At 33.4% G+C, this 20,042-nt stretch overlaps 3 protein-coding genes and 1 long non-coding RNA gene across 4 annotated transcripts; 3 read left to right on the top strand and 1 right to left on the bottom strand.

The window, feature by feature from the left end:
- Positions 1–2,442: 2,442 nt before the first annotated feature.
- Positions 2,443–5,528, bottom strand: LOC115951624 (probable thylakoidal processing peptidase 2, chloroplastic). The gene is made up of 2 exons (XM_031068793.1): positions 4,914–5,528; positions 2,443–2,498 (listed from the first exon to the last, which is right to left on the bottom strand). The coding sequence occupies exons 1-2, from the start codon at positions 5,485–5,487 to the stop codon at positions 2,443–2,445; spliced, it is 630 nt and encodes a 209-aa protein (XP_030924653.1). The 5' UTR covers positions 5,488–5,528.
- Positions 5,529–12,545: 7,017 nt separating this feature from the next.
- LOC115951623 lies at positions 12,546–15,075 on the top strand. Its single transcript, XM_031068792.1, has 5 exons — positions 12,546–12,962; positions 13,052–13,542; positions 13,858–13,871; positions 14,051–14,437; positions 14,636–15,075. The coding sequence occupies exons 1-5, from the start codon at positions 12,546–12,548 to the stop codon at positions 15,073–15,075; spliced, it is 1,749 nt and encodes a 582-aa protein (XP_030924652.1).
- Positions 15,076–17,200: 2,125 nt separating this feature from the next.
- On the top strand, positions 17,201–17,918 carry LOC115951197 (cysteine proteinase inhibitor 12-like). The gene is made up of 3 exons (XM_031068386.1): positions 17,201–17,261; positions 17,378–17,523; positions 17,658–17,918. Exons 1-3 carry the CDS (start codon positions 17,216–17,218, stop codon positions 17,793–17,795), a joined length of 330 nt encoding a protein of 109 aa, XP_030924246.1. The 5' UTR covers positions 17,201–17,215; the 3' UTR covers positions 17,796–17,918.
- A 307-nt stretch (positions 17,919–18,225) lies between these two features.
- Positions 18,226–19,988, top strand: LOC115952445. The gene is made up of 2 exons (XR_004083411.1): positions 18,226–18,595; positions 19,653–19,988. It is a non-coding gene; the product is annotated as an uncharacterized LOC115952445 (long non-coding RNA).
- The last annotated feature ends 54 nt before the right edge of the window (positions 19,989–20,042 follow it).

Below are 20,042 nucleotides of genomic sequence, written 5' to 3'. Positions count from 1 at the left end.
GAAGCCTGTTAACAATTCTGCCCAAAATGTGTTAATGCCTCCAAGGATGGCTTTCAATGAAATACACAAGTTGAAAAAAAAAATTTCAGTTTATCTTAAATATTTTCTAGGAAAGGAAGATAAGAATTCTTCGATAATTAGTATGTTACCTTGATCAATAGGATTGCATTGTTGTAATGAATCCGCTAGAATTGCACTATTGTCTTGTAAGCAATAACATTTGTTATGATGGTTATAAAGTTGCAACTGAATTGCAACAACGAAAAGTGCAGTCTCTATAAAAATTTCACAAATATCACAAATACAAAATGATGGAAACATAATTGCTCAAACTAGAATTTTAAACTAATTTCTTCCAAAATATTTAATGTCAGTGTCTGGCAGCTGTGTTTTTTTTGTTTTTGTTTTTGTTTTTTTTTGGCTGATGGCAACCTATTCGTGGAGGTGGAAGAGCAGTGGAGGAGAAAGAGAAAGCGTTCTAGAGAGAGAAACATGGAGATAGAGAACAACTAAAAGCAATAGTCATGTTATTCAACAAAGTCCAGCGGCTTGTTTTTTTTGGTTGTTGCCAGCGACCTAGCTGTGGAGGTGGAAGAGCCATGGAGGAGATATAGAGAGAGATGTGCAAAGGAAAAGAGAGAGAGAGAGTCAAGCGTATAAATTTTTTTGGGTTTAGAAATAAGTATGAAATGTATTAAATAAGAGATAATAAATGAGATCAATTAGTATATTAATATTAATAAGAGTCTTTTTTTTACCTTTAGATCTATTTAAATCCAATGGTTTAAAAAATGTGTAATATTAAAGAGTTACATCAGGTGTAACTTGAACCCATCTCATATTATTATATTACATAGCATGATTTAGAGAACTTGGTATTTGTTGTTATATCTTTTATTTTTATTTTTTTTCTTGGCAAAACTAAATTATTGGTCCCTGAAAGCATGGTTTTCAGACTTGGACCAGACCGTACGGTCCGACCGGGTTAACCGTTCTATAAATCCTCTCATCAATCTGGTTCTTTAAACCCTAAAAACCGTTCTATACATAAAAAGCATGAAATCGTTCGAACCGCGGTTGAACTGGCCGGGTCTAAAAACCATTCACGGTTTTCACGGTTTATATCAAAGCAATAAAAAAAATTTAAAAAAAATTTGTTGAACTTCCTTCTTCTTGCGTGTCTCTCTATTACTCTTTACATTTTTCTTTTTCCGCTCTCAGATCTTCCATTTCGTGTCTCTCCATAAAGTTTGGATCTTTTTTCTCAAGTGATAAAGAAGAGAGGGCAACATGAGATAGAGAAAATGAAAGAAGTTGTTGACCCAAATAAAGGGGGGGAAGAAGGAAGAAAAGAACAGAAATTCACAAGCACACGGCGGAGGATGCTCAAGTGAAAAGAAGAATAGAAAGCACTGCATCTGAAACTTTCAAAGAAAGAAGTAAAGTGAAGTTTTGAACTGTAAAATGCCAACTTTGAAGCACTTTGCGTGGAGGAGGTGTTGCTAACGCATTCTTGGAAGTTGAGCACTTTCATTTTATATTCTCTTTACTTCTATTTATTTGCTTTATTGGTCTGTCCGCCCACCAAAACAAGAGACTCCGAGTGCTGTACTAGTTAGTGTACTGTCGAAGAAGAATGAAGGCTTCAGGTGTATCATCACATCAATTCACAACTAATGTCTAATGGGCTATTTATGTTGGGCACAAAGAACCTAACAATTACAACAACTTTGGTTTTCTTTCAAGTTAAATCACAAGGCCCAATGTTTCTTTGTTTAGCCCAAAAAGCATTTCCATTACACCTGCAAAATATGAAATTGCTAAAAGCATGATGAGAACTTTTGAGTGAGTTGAACCAACTTGATTCGAGCTGATTAGGAAAAAATATCTAAGATATAATAATGGGTTAAAAGGAAAAAAATATCCTAACTTAACTGAAAGTTATGATATAATAACTTAAGTTACATATTAAGTTACATAATAACTTAAGCATGGTTTTGTAACATAACTGTGAAAGTTATGATATGAAAAAATACATTTGAAAGATATATTTTTAAGTCACAAGCACACGGCGGAGGATGCTCAAGTGAAGAGAAGAATAGAAAGCATTGCATCTGAAACTTTCAAAGAAAGAAGTAAAGTGAAGTTTTGAACTGTAAAATGCCAACTTTGAAGCACTTTGCGTGGAGGAGGTGTTGCTAACGCATTCTTGGAAGTTGAGCACTTTCATTTTATATTCTCTTTACTTCTATTTATTTGCTTTATTGGTCTGTCCGCCCACCAAAACAAGAGACTCCGAGTGCTGTACTAGTTAGTGTACTGTCGAAGAAGAATGAAGGCTTCAGGTGTATCATTACATCAATTCACAACTAATGTCTAATGGGCTATTTATGTTGGGCACAAAGAACCTAACAATTACAACAACTTTGGTTTTCTTTCAAGTTAAATCACAAGGCCCAATGTTTCTTTGTTTAGCCCAAAAAGCATTTCCATTACACCTGCAAAATATGAAATTGCTAAAAGCATGATGAGAACTTTTGAGTGAGTTGAACCAACTTGATTCGAGCTGATTAGGAAAAAATATCTAAGATATAATAATGGGTTAAAAGGAAAAAAATATCCTAACTTAACTGAAAGTTATGATATAATAACTTAAGTTACATATTAAGTTACATAATAACTTAAGCATGGTTTTGTAACATAACTGTGAAAGTTATGATATGAAAAAATACATTTGAAAGATATATTTTTATATTTAATCGGATCATTTAATTTAATTTTTCTATTTATACTAATTTAATATATTTATTTATATTTAAATAATTATTAAATTAATTATGACATCATCACGGTTCGATCCCGGTTCAATTTCGGTTCGACCTTAAAAACCTTGAACCTCTTCCTTTTACGGTTCAATGAACGGTCCGGATTTGAAAACCTTACCTGAAAGCTGTTAACGGTGTTACTTATGTGACTAACAAATCAATGATTTGACATTTTTTTTAATGATGTGGCATATTTTTAATTAAAAAATTAAAAAAAAAAGTTTCCACGTTAGATGAAATTAAAATCATATTGACCTGATTAAAAACAAATCTGATATTTGTTTAACAAAGGCACGACGAAGAGAGAGACAAGGAAGAGAGAGATTGACAGCCACAAGAGAGAAAGGGAGGGAGTGAAGAAAAACCCAAGCCTAGCCGTCGCCGGTGGAGACCAAATCCCTATCCGCGCGACAGCCATGGAATAATAAGAATTTCCCATTTCTCCATCTCACAAACCCATCCTCTCTCCGACTCCAACCTCCTCCAACTCCTCAATCCAAAGCCACATCGGCAACCATGGAAGCCAACCAAAGTACCACCACGAGCACTAGCACAAGCACAAGCATCAGCGGCTCTTGCCCTCCCATGAATCTCTTGTTCGTGGAAATGGGTGTCGGCTACGATCAACATGGGTCCGTACTCCTTGCCCATTTGGCCTTTTCTCTATTACTCTGCTAGTTTTTGATGAACGCCCATTTGTCAAATTTTAATATTGAATTGTAGAATTGGTGAATTTTTATGTGGAAAAATAATTATCAAGATGAATTTTGTGATGCCCTTTTGACTCTTTCTTAATTACTATCCCAGTTATTGGCACCGGTGAATATTTTTTCTCACATGTAAATTTAGTTCGTAATTTTTTAATTAAAAACATGCCACATCATTAAAAAAAAATGCCAAGTCATTGTTTTATTAGCCACATAAGTAATACCGTTAACAGTAGTTAGTAAAATGACCAATACAACTCAGTTTTAAAACTTAAGAGACTAATTGTGCTCGCTTCAAACTTGAGGGACTAATTACGCAAACAGGGTAAACTTCAAGGACCAATAATATAGTTTCGCCTTTTTTCTTCTCATCTTATGTTATTCAAGATCAAGATCCTCTAGAGTTCTTAGAATACTATACCACATAGAGTTTTTTAAATCCTTATCTTCCTTTTAAAATAAAAAGTCAAGATTTTGCCATATCATCCATCCACCAAAATAATAATAATAATAATAATAAAATTAAAAAAAAAAAAAAAAAAAAAAAAAAAAAAAAACTCAACCTTATTCACCGTTTGCCGTTTAACTAAAAACAAACGACGAAGCTAACTTAATTTCTCCCCCATCTGTCCCACGACCAATCTACATAGTCATATTCTACTTTAGGTTGAAGGAACAATTTTGAGCATTTGAAAGCAATTCCCATTGGGAAAAGAAAAGCCTAACCGTTAAATTTATGCATTAAATTAGTACCTACTTGAAAATTTAGAACATAAAAAGCCCAGAACGTTGCTCCTCTTAGAACCAAAACCCACCTCAAAATTTCCAGTATTAGATAAGCACCCGAGATTATTTGGATTAAAACTCAATCCGGCCTTTTGTGCTTTTTTGGTTTCTTCTGGCTTTGATCATTAATCAAACTCTTTTCTTTTGGTTTTGCTTGCTTTCTTATTGATTTGATATGAAATTTGTTCAATAAAAAAAAGGCGAAAAGTACATTTTAGTCCTTATATTTTCAGGCTATTCTCATTTTAGTCCCTACATTTTATTTTTATCGCTTTTAGTCCCTATCCTGAAAAACGCTTTCCGTTTTGGTCCCTGCCGTTACATCAAAAACGAAAAAAGCTGACGTGGCAAACGGCAGAATAAATAATATTAAATTAATATCCACGTGGCCTAAATTAATAATAAAAAATGCCACGTCAGCATTTAAATTAAAAAAAATTAATTTATTAATTTAAACTAAATAAAACAAATTAAAAACAGAATTAAAAACTAAAAATCATAAGAATTGAGATCTAAGTCTGTCTTGAATAAGAACAACAAGAATATAAACTCAAATCCAAGAACACAAACCCAGAAATTAAAAAAAAAAAAAAACCACTCTTCCAGTATGACTTGAACAATATGCTCACAGTCACAGCAGTGAACACAGCCTTTGCATCCTCCGAACATAAATTCAAAATCTTCGACAACCAACCACTCTTCTGATCAAACTTCGACTCCGCCGTAGTCGCCATCTTCATCGTCGTTATTGTTGTCGATGACTCCGATGATGTTTCAGGCTCGTCGTTACAAGGTGGTAGCACCCACTTCGAAACCGAAGACAAAATCGAAGAAGACTTAAAAGGCGAAACTCTGAAAACACCTAGAGCCGTAGCTGACGTGCCAGAAGCACAAGCCGTCGATCTCATCACCGAGATCAAGCCGAGAACGATAGGACTCTTCGAGTTCTCGTCGATAATTTCACCAACGATACTCTCAAACAGAGAGGGCATTCGGAGATCGAAGTGGTAGTTGCGGACCGTGCTGGCCGGGTCGAACTTGGTCTTCTGGTTTGTCTCGAAGATCCGGGTTCGGATCCAACAATCCCCGACAGTCTTGCAATTCCCGACCCGAAGGCTCGCTAACGTGGCGAGGTTTTGCACTAAATGACCTGATTTTCTTTCTTGCATCTGCAATTGTGTTCTTGGTTTTTTTTTTTTAAATTTCTGGGTTTGTGATCTTGGATCTGAGTTTGTGTTCTTGTTGTTCTTGTTCAAGACATACTTAGATCTCTCAATTTCTATTATTTTTAATTTTAAATTATGTTTTTAATTTTTTTTATTTAGTTAAAATTAATAAATTAATTTTTTTAATTTAAATGCTAACGTTGCATTTTTTATTATTAATTTAGGCCACGTGAACATTAATTTAGTATTATTTATTCTGTCATTTGCCACGTCAGTTTTTTCCATTTCTGATGTAACGGCAGGGATCAAAACGGGAAGCGTTTTTCAGGATAGGGACTAAAAGTGGTAAAAATAAAATGTAGGGCTAAAATGAGAATAGCCTGAAATTGTAAGGACTAAAATGTGCTTTTCGCCTAAAAAAAAAATAGTATGGGTTTAGTTGAAATTTTTTTATTACTTGGAGAATGGCTATGTTTGCTTTCTTTTGCAAAACCATCTGGTCCACAGTAGTGATTTCCTTCCATTAATATTTTCCTCATAATTTTGGTAAGGTGAATAAATTTGAATTTTTATTTTTTTATAGCATTAAATAATGGTTATGGTAGTAGATTGATGATATGGCAGAATCTTAGTCTTTTATTTTAAAAGAAATGTGAGGATGTAAAAAATTCTATATGATAGACTACCTTAGCAATTCTAGAAGATTTTGATCCTATTATTTAACATTTAAATTCAGTCATATCTCCTTCTCAAAAAAAAAAAAAAAAAAAAAAAATCAATCATATCTTCCATATCATTAAGGCTCCGCTTGGGAGTTTATAAGGGAATGAAATAGAATGAGATGGTCATAAGGGAATGGAAAAGAATGGAATGTATTTAAGTAAGGGAAAGGAATGGAAAAGAATGGAATGGAATGGAATTAAGTAACCTTGATTGGATGATTTAAAATAAAGGAATGGAAAGGAATGAAAATGAATGGAATGTAAGTAATCCTATTTGGGAGCAACATGGAGAGAATGGAATAGAATCATTTTATGACAATATTACTATTAGACCCCTATTTTAAAATAAAGGATTGAATATATAGGGGTATTTTGGGAGTTTTAGCAAAAAAATCATTAAATCTAATTCCATTCCCTCCCATTCCTCCCAATTTCGAGGGGAATGAAAATTTGAAGTTTTAAGAGAATAGAGAGGAATGAGTGTTCCCTCCTACTCATTCCATTCTCTCTCACTTAAACTCCCAAACAAAGGAATGAACTTTCCATTCCCTCTATTAAAACTCACAAACAAGAGAAGGGAAGAATATTCTAAAATTATTCTTTTTATTCCTTTCCATTCCATTCTTTTTATATTTTTTCTCATTTTTTATTTTTAAAAATTAAACATAGAATATTTTATTTAGAGTAAATAAAAATTTCCTAAAAAAATTGTATTTTTTTTTTTTTTTTTTACATTTACACTTTGTCCAACCTTTCTTCTTCCCTTTATTTTTTCATCTCCCCCACTACCTTCCACTTTAATATCACTCTTCCTCTTCCCCTTAATCTTCCTATATTTTTTTTCTTTTTTATTCTCATCATCATAGTATAAATTTTTCATTCTCTCTTCCATTCTATATATAATTTTCCCTCACAAAAAAATGTTATTTCACTCTCTTTCTCTCTCAAATTTTTGGTGGATTTTTATTTTTATTTTTCTTACATCTTTGTTTTAGGTTGATAAATTTTTGTGTTGTTTAGAACTCTACTTTGGGTTGATGTGATTTAGTTTTGTGTTTTAATTTTCTTTTTGTTCTCTTTGATTGTTAAATGTTATCCTATAGCATTATAAAGAATTAAAGATAGTATATAAGAATATAATAATATTATATTACATAGCATGATTTAGACAATTTGGTGTTTATTGTTATATCTTCTATTTTTACTTTTTTTTCTTCTCATCTTATTTTATTCAACATTTAAATTTTACCACATCTTCCATAGCATTAAATTATTTATATTTTCACTCCTTTTTATTTAAAAAAAATTAAACATTTAAGATTTAACTTAAATTCAGTAAATAAAATTGTCCTCATAAAGTGGAGTAATTCTATGGACACACTCATTCTCAAAGCCAATACATCAAAGGAAAAATATAATACAAAAAAAAAGCCGATTAAAAAACACTAAATTAAAAATAATAATAATGAGGATATCAATCAAATATAACATAAAGAAACTAATAATTATGAATGTACTAACTTAAGGGTAGCAAAATTAAATGAAAAAAAAAAAAACGCTACAATGCATATTTAATGCAATAAAATCATCATCAAATTTTGGAAAACAATAGGTTACCATGAGAGAGAGAGAGAGAGAGAGAGGAGAGAGAGAGAGAGAGAGAGAGAGAGAGAGAGAGAGAGAGAGAGAGAGAGAGAGGTTTATGGTAAAGAAAAAAAAAATACAAAGTAATAAAAAGTAGATAAAGAAAAAAAATCAAACGTCAATTAGTAACTGTTAATTGAAAAACAAAGAGGCTATAAGGAGAAGTAAAAAAAAGAAAAAAAGATATAACCATACGGAGAACATTAAAATTTTTACAGTGTAATAAAATCAATTGTTACATTCACTTAAAAAATTAAATCAGTAATCAACAATGAAATACAATCATATTACTACATTTAAACTTAAATCTAATCAAACTCTAATAATGGAAACCATATTTCCATTCATAACTAAAAGGGAGATGTTCTCCTGTGATAAAAGAAATTACATAAGAAATAAAGTTAGAAAATTTTAAAATCCCTTTTTTGACATTTCATTTAACTTTATATATATATATATATATATATATATATATATAATCCTCATACATCATTACTTTTAAAAATCTAATGAACGATGCTACATCTTATTTAATGCCTCTGTTATGCAAATAATCAGCCAGTAAATATAAGATAATACTAAGAAATGTTACTTACAAATAAGATCACAAAAAAAAAAATGATTAAACTAATTAGCTACTATTATTATGGAGTAGTAGTCTATGATTTTACACATCTAAAAAAGTGGAATAAATAGAGTTTACTTAAATTATATGTAAAGATTTACATTTAAAAAAAGTATATGTAAATGTTTTTTAAAATTTGGCTGGCTTTTTTCTCATGAAATGAAAGTATATTTTTTAGTTAAGTAGTCACATGACTGAATTTTAAGAGGAGAACCTAAAGAACAGTACTTAAAGTGTTGTACATAAGTTTTGTCCAAAAAAAAGGGTATATGTAAGGTTTTTATTAACTTAAAACATAATGAAAAATCAATTGTTAATAACTAAAACAACAACAACAACAACAATAATATATTTAATGAGATCACCCTAAAAAAATTATCCCGCGCAACGCGTGGATTTGCAACTAGTGAAAAGTAAAGATTGAACATTAAATATCTTTTTCTTAGTTGTAAATAGCCTAGACCCCAACTCTTGCAAACTAAACAATTATCAGATAATTTGCTAAAATCTACCAGGTTTGAGATTTTCTCAAAGACAACTTCCTTTCATATCCCAACAACAAATATAGGACTTCCAAGAAGAATCCATGAGTAATTGAGATATAGAGGGGGAGAGGATAGGCCAAGTGATGCATGTTGTGGGGTTTTATTATGGAATTTTCATATGTTACTTGCTATAGGCTTATTAAGCTTTTTGGGATTTTGGAAGATGAGATGTTGATAAATTGAGCGTTGCCAAATCATATGAAGTCCCTTATAGGTTTTCAATCCATTCCTTGCTGAGTTAAATGACTCTCTTTTTATGCCAAAATTAGAGTTTATTCTTCCCTTGAACCCTACTTATTTGATCTAAGACCAAAAGCCTCTCTAATAATAAGTTATTGATTGGTATTTGTAGGTGTAGACTTTATTACTAGAGTTGGTATTTAGAAAAAAAAGGTCATGTTAACGAATACTTTAAGATATTGTTAATAATCTATTTCAAGAAAGTTTTAATATACGAACTATTTCAAAAAAAAAAGTTTCAATATTATTTTTATGAAAAATATAAAAAGTAATAAAAAAAAAATCAACTATTTTTTTTTCTTAAAAAGTTTTTAAAATTGATTTATCAATATATGCTCTTAACACGTCCATTAACATACCAATTAGAAGAAAAAAAGGCTTCATTATTTTATTCATAAATAGAAGTTTCCTAATTTGTAGAATGAAAGATAAGTTAAGTAGAATGAGAAGTGGGATGACTTCGATAGAGACAAATGTTGTTGTTGAAAATAATAAATGGTGATGGAGGTTCACTTTAGTGGGTGATTGGTTTAATAATGTGAAAATGGACTTGACATGCACCTCGTGGCAGTGGCAGACTTGCCTTCATCCTGTCGGTATGTATGTGTGTTTCCATGCAATCACAATGCCCATAAATTGTAGTAGCATTTACTCCCCTTCGTACCAAACCTTACCTCCTTGGGTTCAACAATGATGGATGGGCCCCTTTTGCAAGCCTGGACTGTCCATTGTATTCCCAAACTTGGCCTCAAATGGTTGAATCCATTTACTCCCCTTTGTACCAAACCTTACCTCCTTGGGTTCAACAATGATGGATGGGCCCCTTTTGCAAGCCTGGACTTTCAATTGTGTCCCCAAACTAGGCCTCAAATGGTTGAATCCATTGGCTCTCATCGTGATATACTTTGTTGCCATGGATTATTTTCTATGGATGAGCCCCTTTTGCAAGCCTGGACTGTCAATTGTGTCCCCAAACTTGGCCTCAGATGGTTGAATCCATTGGCTCTCATTGTGATATACTTTGTATTTTTGCCTGATGAATGGAAATTGGGATTCCTTTTGGCAATACTTTGACTTGGATTTGTTGCCAATCTAATGTGGTCGGATAATAAAAAAAAGGTAAATCAATTAAATCACATATCTTATGAATGTTTCCACTAAAATTTTTAATTTAAAAAAAAAAAAAAAACTGTGTCATTTGCTAACAAATTTTGAGAAAAGGACTATATGGATTCATTTTTACAAAATGTTGGATTAAATGGACAAAAAAAAAAAAAATTAACTATCTACGTATAATAAAAACAAAAACGGAATGTTTAACTTTTTGTTGATTTTATCTTATAGCACCACATGGCTATGGTGCTACACAAATTAGTACCACATCTATATTTAAAAACATCAAAACATTGTGTCTTTTCATTTAGTAGAATATAAGTAATGTTTTAGTGATATTATCACTTTTCAGTATTGACTTTTAAGTCACCAGTGTAATATAAGTTGGAAATAAGCAACGTTCTAAATAACTTCTTTTTTTTTTGGTTTGCTTTAGAAACTATTACAGATAAAACGAATATATCATATCAAAATCCTTCATATCCTATTTCTCCAAAAAAAACCTTCATATCCTAAACATGCACAAAGACACCCTCTATGTATTATAACTTTTCACGTTCTTACTCAATTCCTTTCCTCCCTCTGCGTCTCAATATCTCCACCACGTACTTTTTTTTTTTTTTTCTTTCCCAATAAATCACCAATAGTGCATTTACAAGTCCTCGGTAAAAAAAAAGGAAAAAAAAGAAAACTTCGATTGTCATATATCCAAGGATTGCAATCAAGAAAAAAAAAAAAATTTCTCAATTCCTTTAAAAAATTGTTCGTTTCAGTTATGCTAAAATAAAGATTAGACTTCACTGATCTTTTTGATTTTTAGTCAAATGTATAAGAGCATTAGCATTGGGGAATGCTAATGACAAATCTAAAGGAAATTTAGCATTTTTAACTCTAAAACCATCTGCATCAGAGAATGGTAAATAACACTATTGTAAATTTTTTTGCAATAGTGCTACAGTGCAATTCTAAACATAGAATTGCACTGTAGCAAGTATTGTATCAAAAATAATATATTTTATGATGTTTTCCCCCTATAACTTCTCTCTCATGAATTCATTCTGCGCGGGCTCTTCTCTCTCTATTCATTCTCTGTTTCTCATCTGCTCTCTCCTCATCTCTGAAGCTTCATCTCCGAAATTTCTATGTGACCATCTTCGAAATTTCTGACCCATCTCCATCTCCGAAATTTCTCACCTGATTCACCCTCACCCATCTCCATTGCTGAAGCTTTATCCTCACCCATTCACCGATTCACCCTCACCCTCACCTCACCCAGTCACCGATTCACCCTCACCCATCTCCATCGCTGAAGCTTCACCCTCACCCATTCACCGATTCACCCTCACCTCACCCATTCACCCTCACTGATTCACCCTCACCCTCACCCATCTTAACCGATTCACCCTCACCCATTCTCAAGGGTTTTTGGGTTTGGGTTCAGATTTTGCAAAAACGAAGCTCCGTCGGTGTTGGGGGATTCATCTCCGTCGGTGTTGGTGCTGACTGTAAGGTGGGTTTTGATTAATGTATTAGAGTTTTTGTGTTTGTGTTTCTTTTCTCTCTCTGCAAGAAAAAGAGGGATTCAGCTTGTGTTTGTGTTTGGGTTTTGATAAAAGAATTGTTGTTGATGTTTGCAGAGTTTTTGTTGTTGATTTAGTGTCTTCGAGACCGTAAGCTCGAGTTCATCTTCAGAAAGTTTGCTCTGTTCATCTTCAATTACTAGTAAGTATCTTTCTCTATCTATTTCTCTCCCTTCTTTCTTTTCTCTTTGTTTCGGTACCCCTTTGTAAAACTGTTCTTTGATAAGCTTTTTTTTTTCCTCACAAATCATTCAACAACTCCTCCTTTGTACGAAAATCCCAGTTTTATTAGATAATTGGTGTTCTTGTATTCTATTAATATTTGGCTGTGTACAGGGCTAGTATTTCTGTAACAAAAAATTACTATAGTATAGTTGAAATATGTTGATTAGGAGCTGTTAATATATATTGTTTTGATTAGGAGTTGTCAACATATATTGTTTTGATTAGGAGTTGTCAACATATATTGTAGGATGTTGCTATATGTGAGAAGTTGTCACCAAATTATTATGATTAGCTTATACTGATTGTAAAGATACAAATAAGAATTGACTTCATACACTAACTATTTTAAGTTCCCTATTTAAAAGGGATGGTTAGGCAAGAAGACTATGACCAATATGGTAATTTCTTACAAGCTGATTCTAATTTTGTGGAACCATTTTTAAGTGGGTCTCAAAATCCTTCAATGCCCATCCAGTCTTTACCGGAAGTTGAAATTGTCACCTCTAAACGTGGTGGCAACTTCAGTGTAGATGAGGACCTCCTCCTCATCGTTGCATGGCTTAACATTGGCATGGATGCTGTGCATGGTACTGAACAAAAGGGTGACAAATTTTGGACGAAAATTTGGGAATTTTTTTGCGCGAACAATACTTACGGAACTACACGTTCTAGTACCTCCCTATCAAGTCGATGGGGAAATATTAATAGGGAGACAAGTAGGTTTGCTGGGTTCATGGCTAAAGTTGAAGCTCGAGATAAAAGCAGTACAACTAACGAGGACAAGGTATAAATTATATTGCAATGGTGTCACAATATTAATTTCCTTTATAGTTTCAAGACTCTAATTATTTTATTTTTTAAAAAAAACTTTAGTTGAAAAAGGCAAAGGAACTATGTAAAGCTACACCAAATCCAACATCCGGCAAATACCTAGCTTTTGTTTATGAACATTGTTGGGTTGAGTTGAAGAACCAACCAAAGTGGAGTATGCCTAAGGAAAGATCAAAAAGGCTCCCTCAAACTCCAAGTTCAATCGATCAAGTTGATAGTAATGATGATGACACAGTGGTACTAGAGAGACCAATTGGTAGAAAAGCCGAAAAGGCTAAGCGAAAGAGGACAGATGGTGATAAGGGATTCGATGATTATTTGGCGAAAAAATTGCAGTATATTCAGGCATCACATGAACAAGACCAAGAGGCTTTTCGCATCAAAGAGGAAAAGCTTCGTCTTAAAACTAATAGGGAGGAGGGAAGAATAATAACCATGGATACAAGTGGCATGAATGACAAAGAAAGACTTTATTTTGAAAATCTCAAGGATCAAATCCTTGCAAGACAAGTTGGAGTTGACCCAAGGAACATGTAGATGTCTTGTTGTAACCTTATTTTGGTAGTAAATTATTTTAGGGTTGGGTTTGGCATATGTAGATGCCATTTTGTAAGTAACCTTATTTTGGTAGTGGCTTATTTTAAACGTAGGTTTGGAACATGTAGGTGATGTATTGTTCCAACTTGATCAATTGGCAGTAGATTGTGCTACTTATGTAATCACATCATTTTTGTTTATATGAAAAACTTATGTATTTTCTATGTTTGATATCATATCTTCTACCAATTGGTTGTTCCAACTTTAAGTTTGTTTTCAGTTTTATACTTCTGTTTAATTTTTTCTGATAGTTATTTGTCTGTTGGTATCTGTTTTAAGTTTGTTTAATTCTGTTTTAAGGGTGTTTCTTTGGCTGTTTATGATAGTTAAGTTTGCTAGCTGTTTATGTGGCTGTTTTACTGCTGTTTGTGTGGCTGTTTGGTGAGATTAGAAGCACTATGTCATGTACCACTTAATTATTTTTTTGGTGTGGCTGTTTGAAAGGGAAGGGGAATTCGTCATGGTTTTTGGCTTTCACACTTTCACACCAGCTGACACAGAATCTTTTTCGGAGGAGATTTCGGATGAGTCGGAATCTTTTTCTCCGTATTCAGCATGAGGTAGAGCCATATGGATCTTACTTTATCCAAAAAAGAGATAATGCCCAAAAATGGGGTTTATCTTCTCTTCAAAAGATAACAGCTGCACTTAGGATGCTTGCGTATGGAGTTACAGCTGATTTTATGGATGAGTATGTGCGAATTGGAGAATCCACTGCAATGAAAAGTCTGAAAAAATTTGTTAAAGCGGTGCTTGATATTTTCTCCAAGGAATACTTGAGGTCTCCAAACAACGAAGACATTGCTAGACTTTTAGCCAATGGGGAAAGACGTGGATTTCCAAGGATGCTAGGGAGCATTGATTGCATGCATTGGAAATAGAAAAATTGTCCGGTTGCATGGAAAGGTCAGTACTCTGGTCACATTCATGAGCCAACCATTGTTTTGGAAGCAGTAGCATCATTTGATCTTTGGATATGACATGCATTTTTTGGGTTACCTGGGTCAAATAATGACATTAATGTATTAGAACGATCTCCTATATTTTCTGAGCTCGAACAAGGACGTGCTCCTGCAGTTAATTACTCAATCAATGATCATGAGTATACAATGGGATACTACCTTGCCGATGTCATATATCTGAAGTGGTCAATATTCGTTAAAACAATTCCATCTCCACGAGGACACAAAAACAAATTATTTGCAAAAGCCCAAGAGGCGAATAGGAAGGATGTAGAGCATGCATTTGGAGTGCTTCAAGTAAGATTTGCAATTGTGCGTGGACCTACAAGATTTTTCCATAGTGAAACACTTCAAGACATCATGAAAGCGTGTGTAATTCTTCATAACATGATCGTTGAAGATGAACGAGATGTAAATGAAGCGGTGGAATTAGATTATGAGCAAATTAATGACAATCCTACTATACAACTGTCACGGGAGAACACATACATTTACGGAGTTCATTGAAACCCATCAATGTATTCGAGACCATAAAAATCATTTTCAACTCCAATCAGACCTCATTGAGCATTTATGGCAATTACAAGGGGAGTTGTAGGAATTTAGTAAGTGTGTGAGTTATGCGTGTGGTGTTTTATTGTAATTTGATATATGTACGAATCTTTTAAAGACAACATTGATAGTTATGTATGTGGATTGCATGTATATATATGTATGTGGATTTTTGGCAGGTTGCATGTATATATATGTATGTGGATTTAGGTTGAGTATATTGATATTTGGCAAGTTCTTTCTATAAAGAAAAATTGGCAGGTTCTATATGTGTGTGTGTGGATCAGAAAAATTGGCAGGTTCTATATGTGTGTGTATGTATTTGGCAGGTTGAATTTGACAGGTTCTATATGTGTGTGTGGATCAGAAAAATTGGCAGGTTCTATATGTGTGTATATGTATTTGGCAGCTTGTTTGGAATAGTTGTTGAATTTGACAAAAAAAAAAGTTTGCTGGAAAGAAATGCTTGATAATTTCCTTAGATCAATGGGGTTGAAAGAATTCTGCACCCCAACGTAATATAAAAAATTAGCAGTAATTTGAGCTTTTGGGTGGCGTGGAGGGAAGCTAGGAAGTCCCGAGCCAAGCTTTACCCATGTAAAAATATGGTGTTACTTTCAAGTTTCAACTCACAGCTAATTGGCAAATGTTCTACAAAGCATTCGGATAAGCTTTTGCTCAACAGAAGGCAGCAAACTTATCATCGAATAGATCAGTTAATTCATTTCAAACATTATCCAATCATGATGTGTACATGATAGCTGCATAATTTATTAATCTCTCATATAAATGTTTCTGCACTTGTACCTTTCGTTTTCCTTTGAATTTCACTAGAGGGACTTGGAACGCGTGTTGGGGACTGATAGAGATAGCAAAGATTTGATAACCATAATGGGAAATTCACGTTTACCAGAAAAACATTGAAGATTCAGAGAGTTTCGAAGGGATGGAGAGTGGAGACACTGGAGGGGTCACTGTCCATTCGGCCATACTAATAAAGGCCAAGGAAAGATATTTGACAGGTTCTTTTAAAAAAAAAAAAAATTTTGGTAGGTTGTTTGGAATAGATGTTGAATTTGACAAAAAAAAAAAAAAAAAAAGGTTTGCTGGAAAGAAATTATATAAAGGCCAAGAAAGAAATGTGACCGCTGGAATCAAAATCTCAGAATTATACTGTTGAAAAAAATTGGCTGTTGGAACTTGGAAAGCCCAGGAAAGAAATTGACAGTTGGGAAGAAATGTGACCGTTGGAAACTTGGAATCACACCAAAATCTGAAAAAAAAATTGACAGTTGAAAGAAATAATAAAGAAAGTTTAAAAAAATAATATTTTAATACAAATAGAAGTTTGGGATGTGGAGTGTTGTAAAATAGTATGGTATAAATGATAAAATGGTTTTTAGAATTGTAAAATAGAATAGCATTGCAATTTTCCAATGCTAATGCTCTTAGGTTATTGACTTTTTTAAGTTTGCATCTCAAGTTGCAATCATAGATTGTTTGATTTCATGTCCTTGTACAACATGTGCTAACTCAACTATGTTTACAAGGGTTATAAATAGTTATTTCATGGAGAATCATTGTCTATCGCAAATTAAAACTAGTAAAAGTCATGTCTAGGAGATCTTGAATGCACAAGAAATCAATGAATATGGTGATATACGTGATATGTTTCGTAACGTATTACACAACTTGTTAGTGAATGGATGCAAAGATAATAATAATTCGCCAGAACTATAAGAAGTCCCGAATGTGCAACAATCTACAGAAGAATATTTTGTCTTCTATGTTGCAGGGGAGTATATGTACTGTTTTAGTGGTCGGCCTGGTATATACTGTCCGGTACGGTATTGACAATTTTGATTTGGATGATAGTGTGTTTCTGTGTCACAGACTAATAATATTCAGGGGTTTTATGTTGTCTTTTTCCTAGTATTTTACATGTGCCATTTAGCATGTCAAAAAGATATTGAAGAAAGTTGTTTTGGCTTGATGTGCGCTTTACCGCAGCTTCTTAACTTCGTATACCATGCTTATTTTCCTTCCCCTGGAGGCCTAAGGAATCCCCACTCTCATCTATTGAAAACATAACCTAATGTGGTGCTTCACCTCTAAACATTTTTGTATCCAAGATCTTGTAGGTGGCATTGGTTTTGCCTTGAACATTTAAGCATGTGGAGTCCCATCTTTCTTTTTTATGTTTGTAAGCTAGTATTCTGAGTAGTGTTTAACTGGGACCTTTCCATAAATCAATCAGGTGGCCATGAACCAGGATGGAAAGCAGTGCCAACTAATGATCCTGAGGTTCAAGATGCAGCAAATCATGCTGTTAAGTCCATCCAGAAGAGATCAAACTCCTTGTCCCCCTATGAACTTCTAGAGGTCCTTCTAGCTAAGGCCAAGGTTGGCATTTTGTACTACTATCTCCAAGTTTTTTTTTTTTTTTAAAGGAATTTGCTTTTGTTAAATGTATGTCTTTTAAAATCAATGGTTCTTATTATTATTACTAAAATAATTTTCTTTTTGGTTAATTGCAGGTCATTGAAGATTATGCCAGATTTGAATTGCTTGTGAAGCTGAGGAGGGGAATAAAGGAAGAGAAGTTCAGGGTTGAAGTAAATAAGTATATTGAAGGAAAGTTCTTTTTGAATCAGTTTGAACAAGATCACTCCTGAATTTAGTAATTATTATGTGTTAAAATAATTTGTGGAGTTATGCTGCTATCGTAGACAATGTGATCGACTAATGGTCTTTTCTTCCATTTTGGGTCTTACTTCTTCAGATCTATTTGATTCATGTGGATAAATTTGCTTCCCTTACTGAGATTGCGCTTTGTAATTCCAAATACAGGAAATTGGTTGATTGGTGTGAAGTACACTACAATCAAGTTGTTGAATTTTTCTTTAGCCAATAAAAAAAGGGTTGTAAAATTTCTATATCCCACCTGATAAGTGAGAACACTGTGGAGGAATTTGGGAACAGGTCTTAAACTCAAAATGTCCATCCACTGTAGTTGTTTTAGCTTTGTATAATAAGTTGCCTTTCCATAGCAAAGCTGCTGGCGCTACAAAAAACTTCACTTGTTTCGTCCCTCTATTTTCGAGGGTCTACTAAAAAGGGTCCAAACAAACACTGAAAATATACATAAGCGAATGAGTTTTGCTAGCTTTATCTCAAGGGTCATTAAAGCCCTTGAAATAAGTCAACATAACCGTTTAGGGTAAAAAAAAAAAAGGAAATTACGGACCAGTCTTTAGGCTTAGCAGCATTCCCGCGAGAGCTTTGGCTCCAAAATATTACATTTTTCGGCACCACTTTTACGCGACCCTCGTAATAAAGATATTCCAAAACCTCAACAGAATGTGGTCGACGACTTAGCTCCGGTGCACGGTGGTCGGAGATATCATCTCCGATGACGAGCTGAGGGCACGGTGGTCGGAAATATCATCTCCTCCACTTCTTCGTTCGTTTACAGGTCTCTCTCTATCTAACTCTCTGTTTGTTTCCCGAGAAATTTTTTTTTTTGAAGTTGTCCCAATCTCTCTCGTTTTCTCTCTGTCATTCTCTTCGCTGGTAGAGAGAATACAAAGTATTGGTCCAATTTTGGGTAGTCCTAGTGTTTTAGGGGCTTAGAGAGAAAAGCAATAGTATAAATTAGGGGCTAGGGTTTGGATACAATGGAATTGGAATCACGCCAAACTGGCTTTGATTCAACATAGATCCCCCTGGCTTAAAAAAGCAGAAGGTGTGGATTACATAATTTCTCATTTTCTTCATTTTGCTATGCATTTCCTGGTTCATATTTATTTTGGGTCTAATCTGAAGCTTTAGCCTGATTCAATTTTGTATATAAAATCTTTTTTTGATTGTAAGTTTGATTTTTTTTTTTTTTTTTTTTAGTAAAATTGATGCATAGGAATTGAATGAGAATGGAATAGTTTTCATTTGGCAATGGTGGCAATTAAAAATCTATTATATTAATTTTTACTTGGGGCATAGAATGTGGGGAGGACTTAAATGGAATCTGTTAAGCTCAATTATCTTAAAGGTTTGGCTGGTTTTAGAGTTTGCTTCACTGCACAATTTCTTGAACAGAGAGAACTATAGGAATGTTATACAGATGTTATAGAGAGGACCTTATTTGTTCGATATGGTTAAATTTACATGGAAAGAATTGTGCCACTTTAGAAAGGGTGTGATCTAAATCATGAATTGCTATGATTTCAGTTTGATTTGGTGAAATATATTATTGCTGGGCATTTTTTTTTTCAATTGGTGTCACGAATTTGTTAAGACCTATGTTGGTATCAATTTTAGAAGGTTTGAGTGATGAAATGGCAAAACCATAGCTCAGTGCTTTGTTGGTAATGTGTTATGGTACTAAGGTTTCAAATTTCACTAGAAATTAAAAAAAAAATAATGCAAGATCTATTTTCTATCTATTGTATTATATAATGCCCAAGTCAGGTTTTTCACTCTATCGAATTTCACTAGTGATAGCAACTAGTTTATATGCGGCGGCTGATTTTCAGGATTTATGCTGACTGGATCAATACTCATGGTTGGTGGCAATAATGCTCAGCTTAAGTTGCTGCATAATTGATGCTGGTGCTGCTTAAGTTGCTGCATAATTGCTGGGCTGTTGTTGGAGGTGTGATGGATGCTTTGATTGATTTGGTGTGTCATTACCAAACACAAATATACATTACAAGTTTACTTTATCCTAGTTTTATTTATTTTTCCACAACATTGCCTGATGAGACTATTTTGGCAAGAGTTAGTCTATAGCTCTGCCTTTTGTTACTATCAAATGTTGGATGTTTGATTGCTTGAATATTAACTAATACCATGCAATAGGTAACAATCTAGTGGAAGTTTTCCTCACCATATACTTAACCTTTGTTACTCAAAGCACTAAATAA

The sequence above is a fragment of the Quercus lobata genome, chromosome 7 (genome assembly GCF_001633185.2).
Source record: "Quercus lobata isolate SW786 chromosome 7, ValleyOak3.0 Primary Assembly, whole genome shotgun sequence".
NCBI classification, from domain to species: domain Eukaryota; kingdom Viridiplantae; phylum Streptophyta; class Magnoliopsida; order Fagales; family Fagaceae; genus Quercus; species Quercus lobata.
This window is presented reverse-complemented; position numbering and strand designations above follow the sequence as displayed.

Bases quoted from the DNA above. Each gene is read 5' to 3' on its own strand.
- LOC115951623 (XM_031068792.1), top strand. From the start codon at position 12,546: ATGGTTAGGCAAGAAGACTATGACCAATATGGTAATTTCTTACAAGCT. The intron at 12,963-13,051 runs GTATAAATTATA...AAAAAACTTTAG, and splicing joins GTACAACTAACGAGGACAAG to TTGAAAAAGGCAAAGGAACT. The intron at 14,438-14,635 runs GTGGATTTCCAA...TTAATGTATTAG, and splicing joins TTTAGCCAATGGGGAAAGAC to AACGATCTCCTATATTTTCT.
- LOC115951197 (XM_031068386.1), top strand. From the start codon at position 17,216: ATGTGGTGCTTCACCTCTAAACATTTTTGTATCCAAGATCTTGTAG. The intron at 17,262-17,377 runs GTGGCATTGGTT...TAAATCAATCAG, and splicing joins TTGTATCCAAGATCTTGTAG to GTGGCCATGAACCAGGATGG. The intron at 17,524-17,657 runs GTTGGCATTTTG...GGTTAATTGCAG, and splicing joins TCCTTCTAGCTAAGGCCAAG to GTCATTGAAGATTATGCCAG.
- LOC115951624 (XM_031068793.1), bottom strand. From the start codon at position 5,487: ATGCAAGAAAGAAAATCAGGTCATTTAGTGCAAAACCTCGCCACGTTA. The intron at 2,499-4,913 runs GTTTTTTTTTTT...CATATTTTGCAG, and splicing joins CAAGTCATACTGGAAGAGTG to GTGTAATGGAAATGCTTTTT.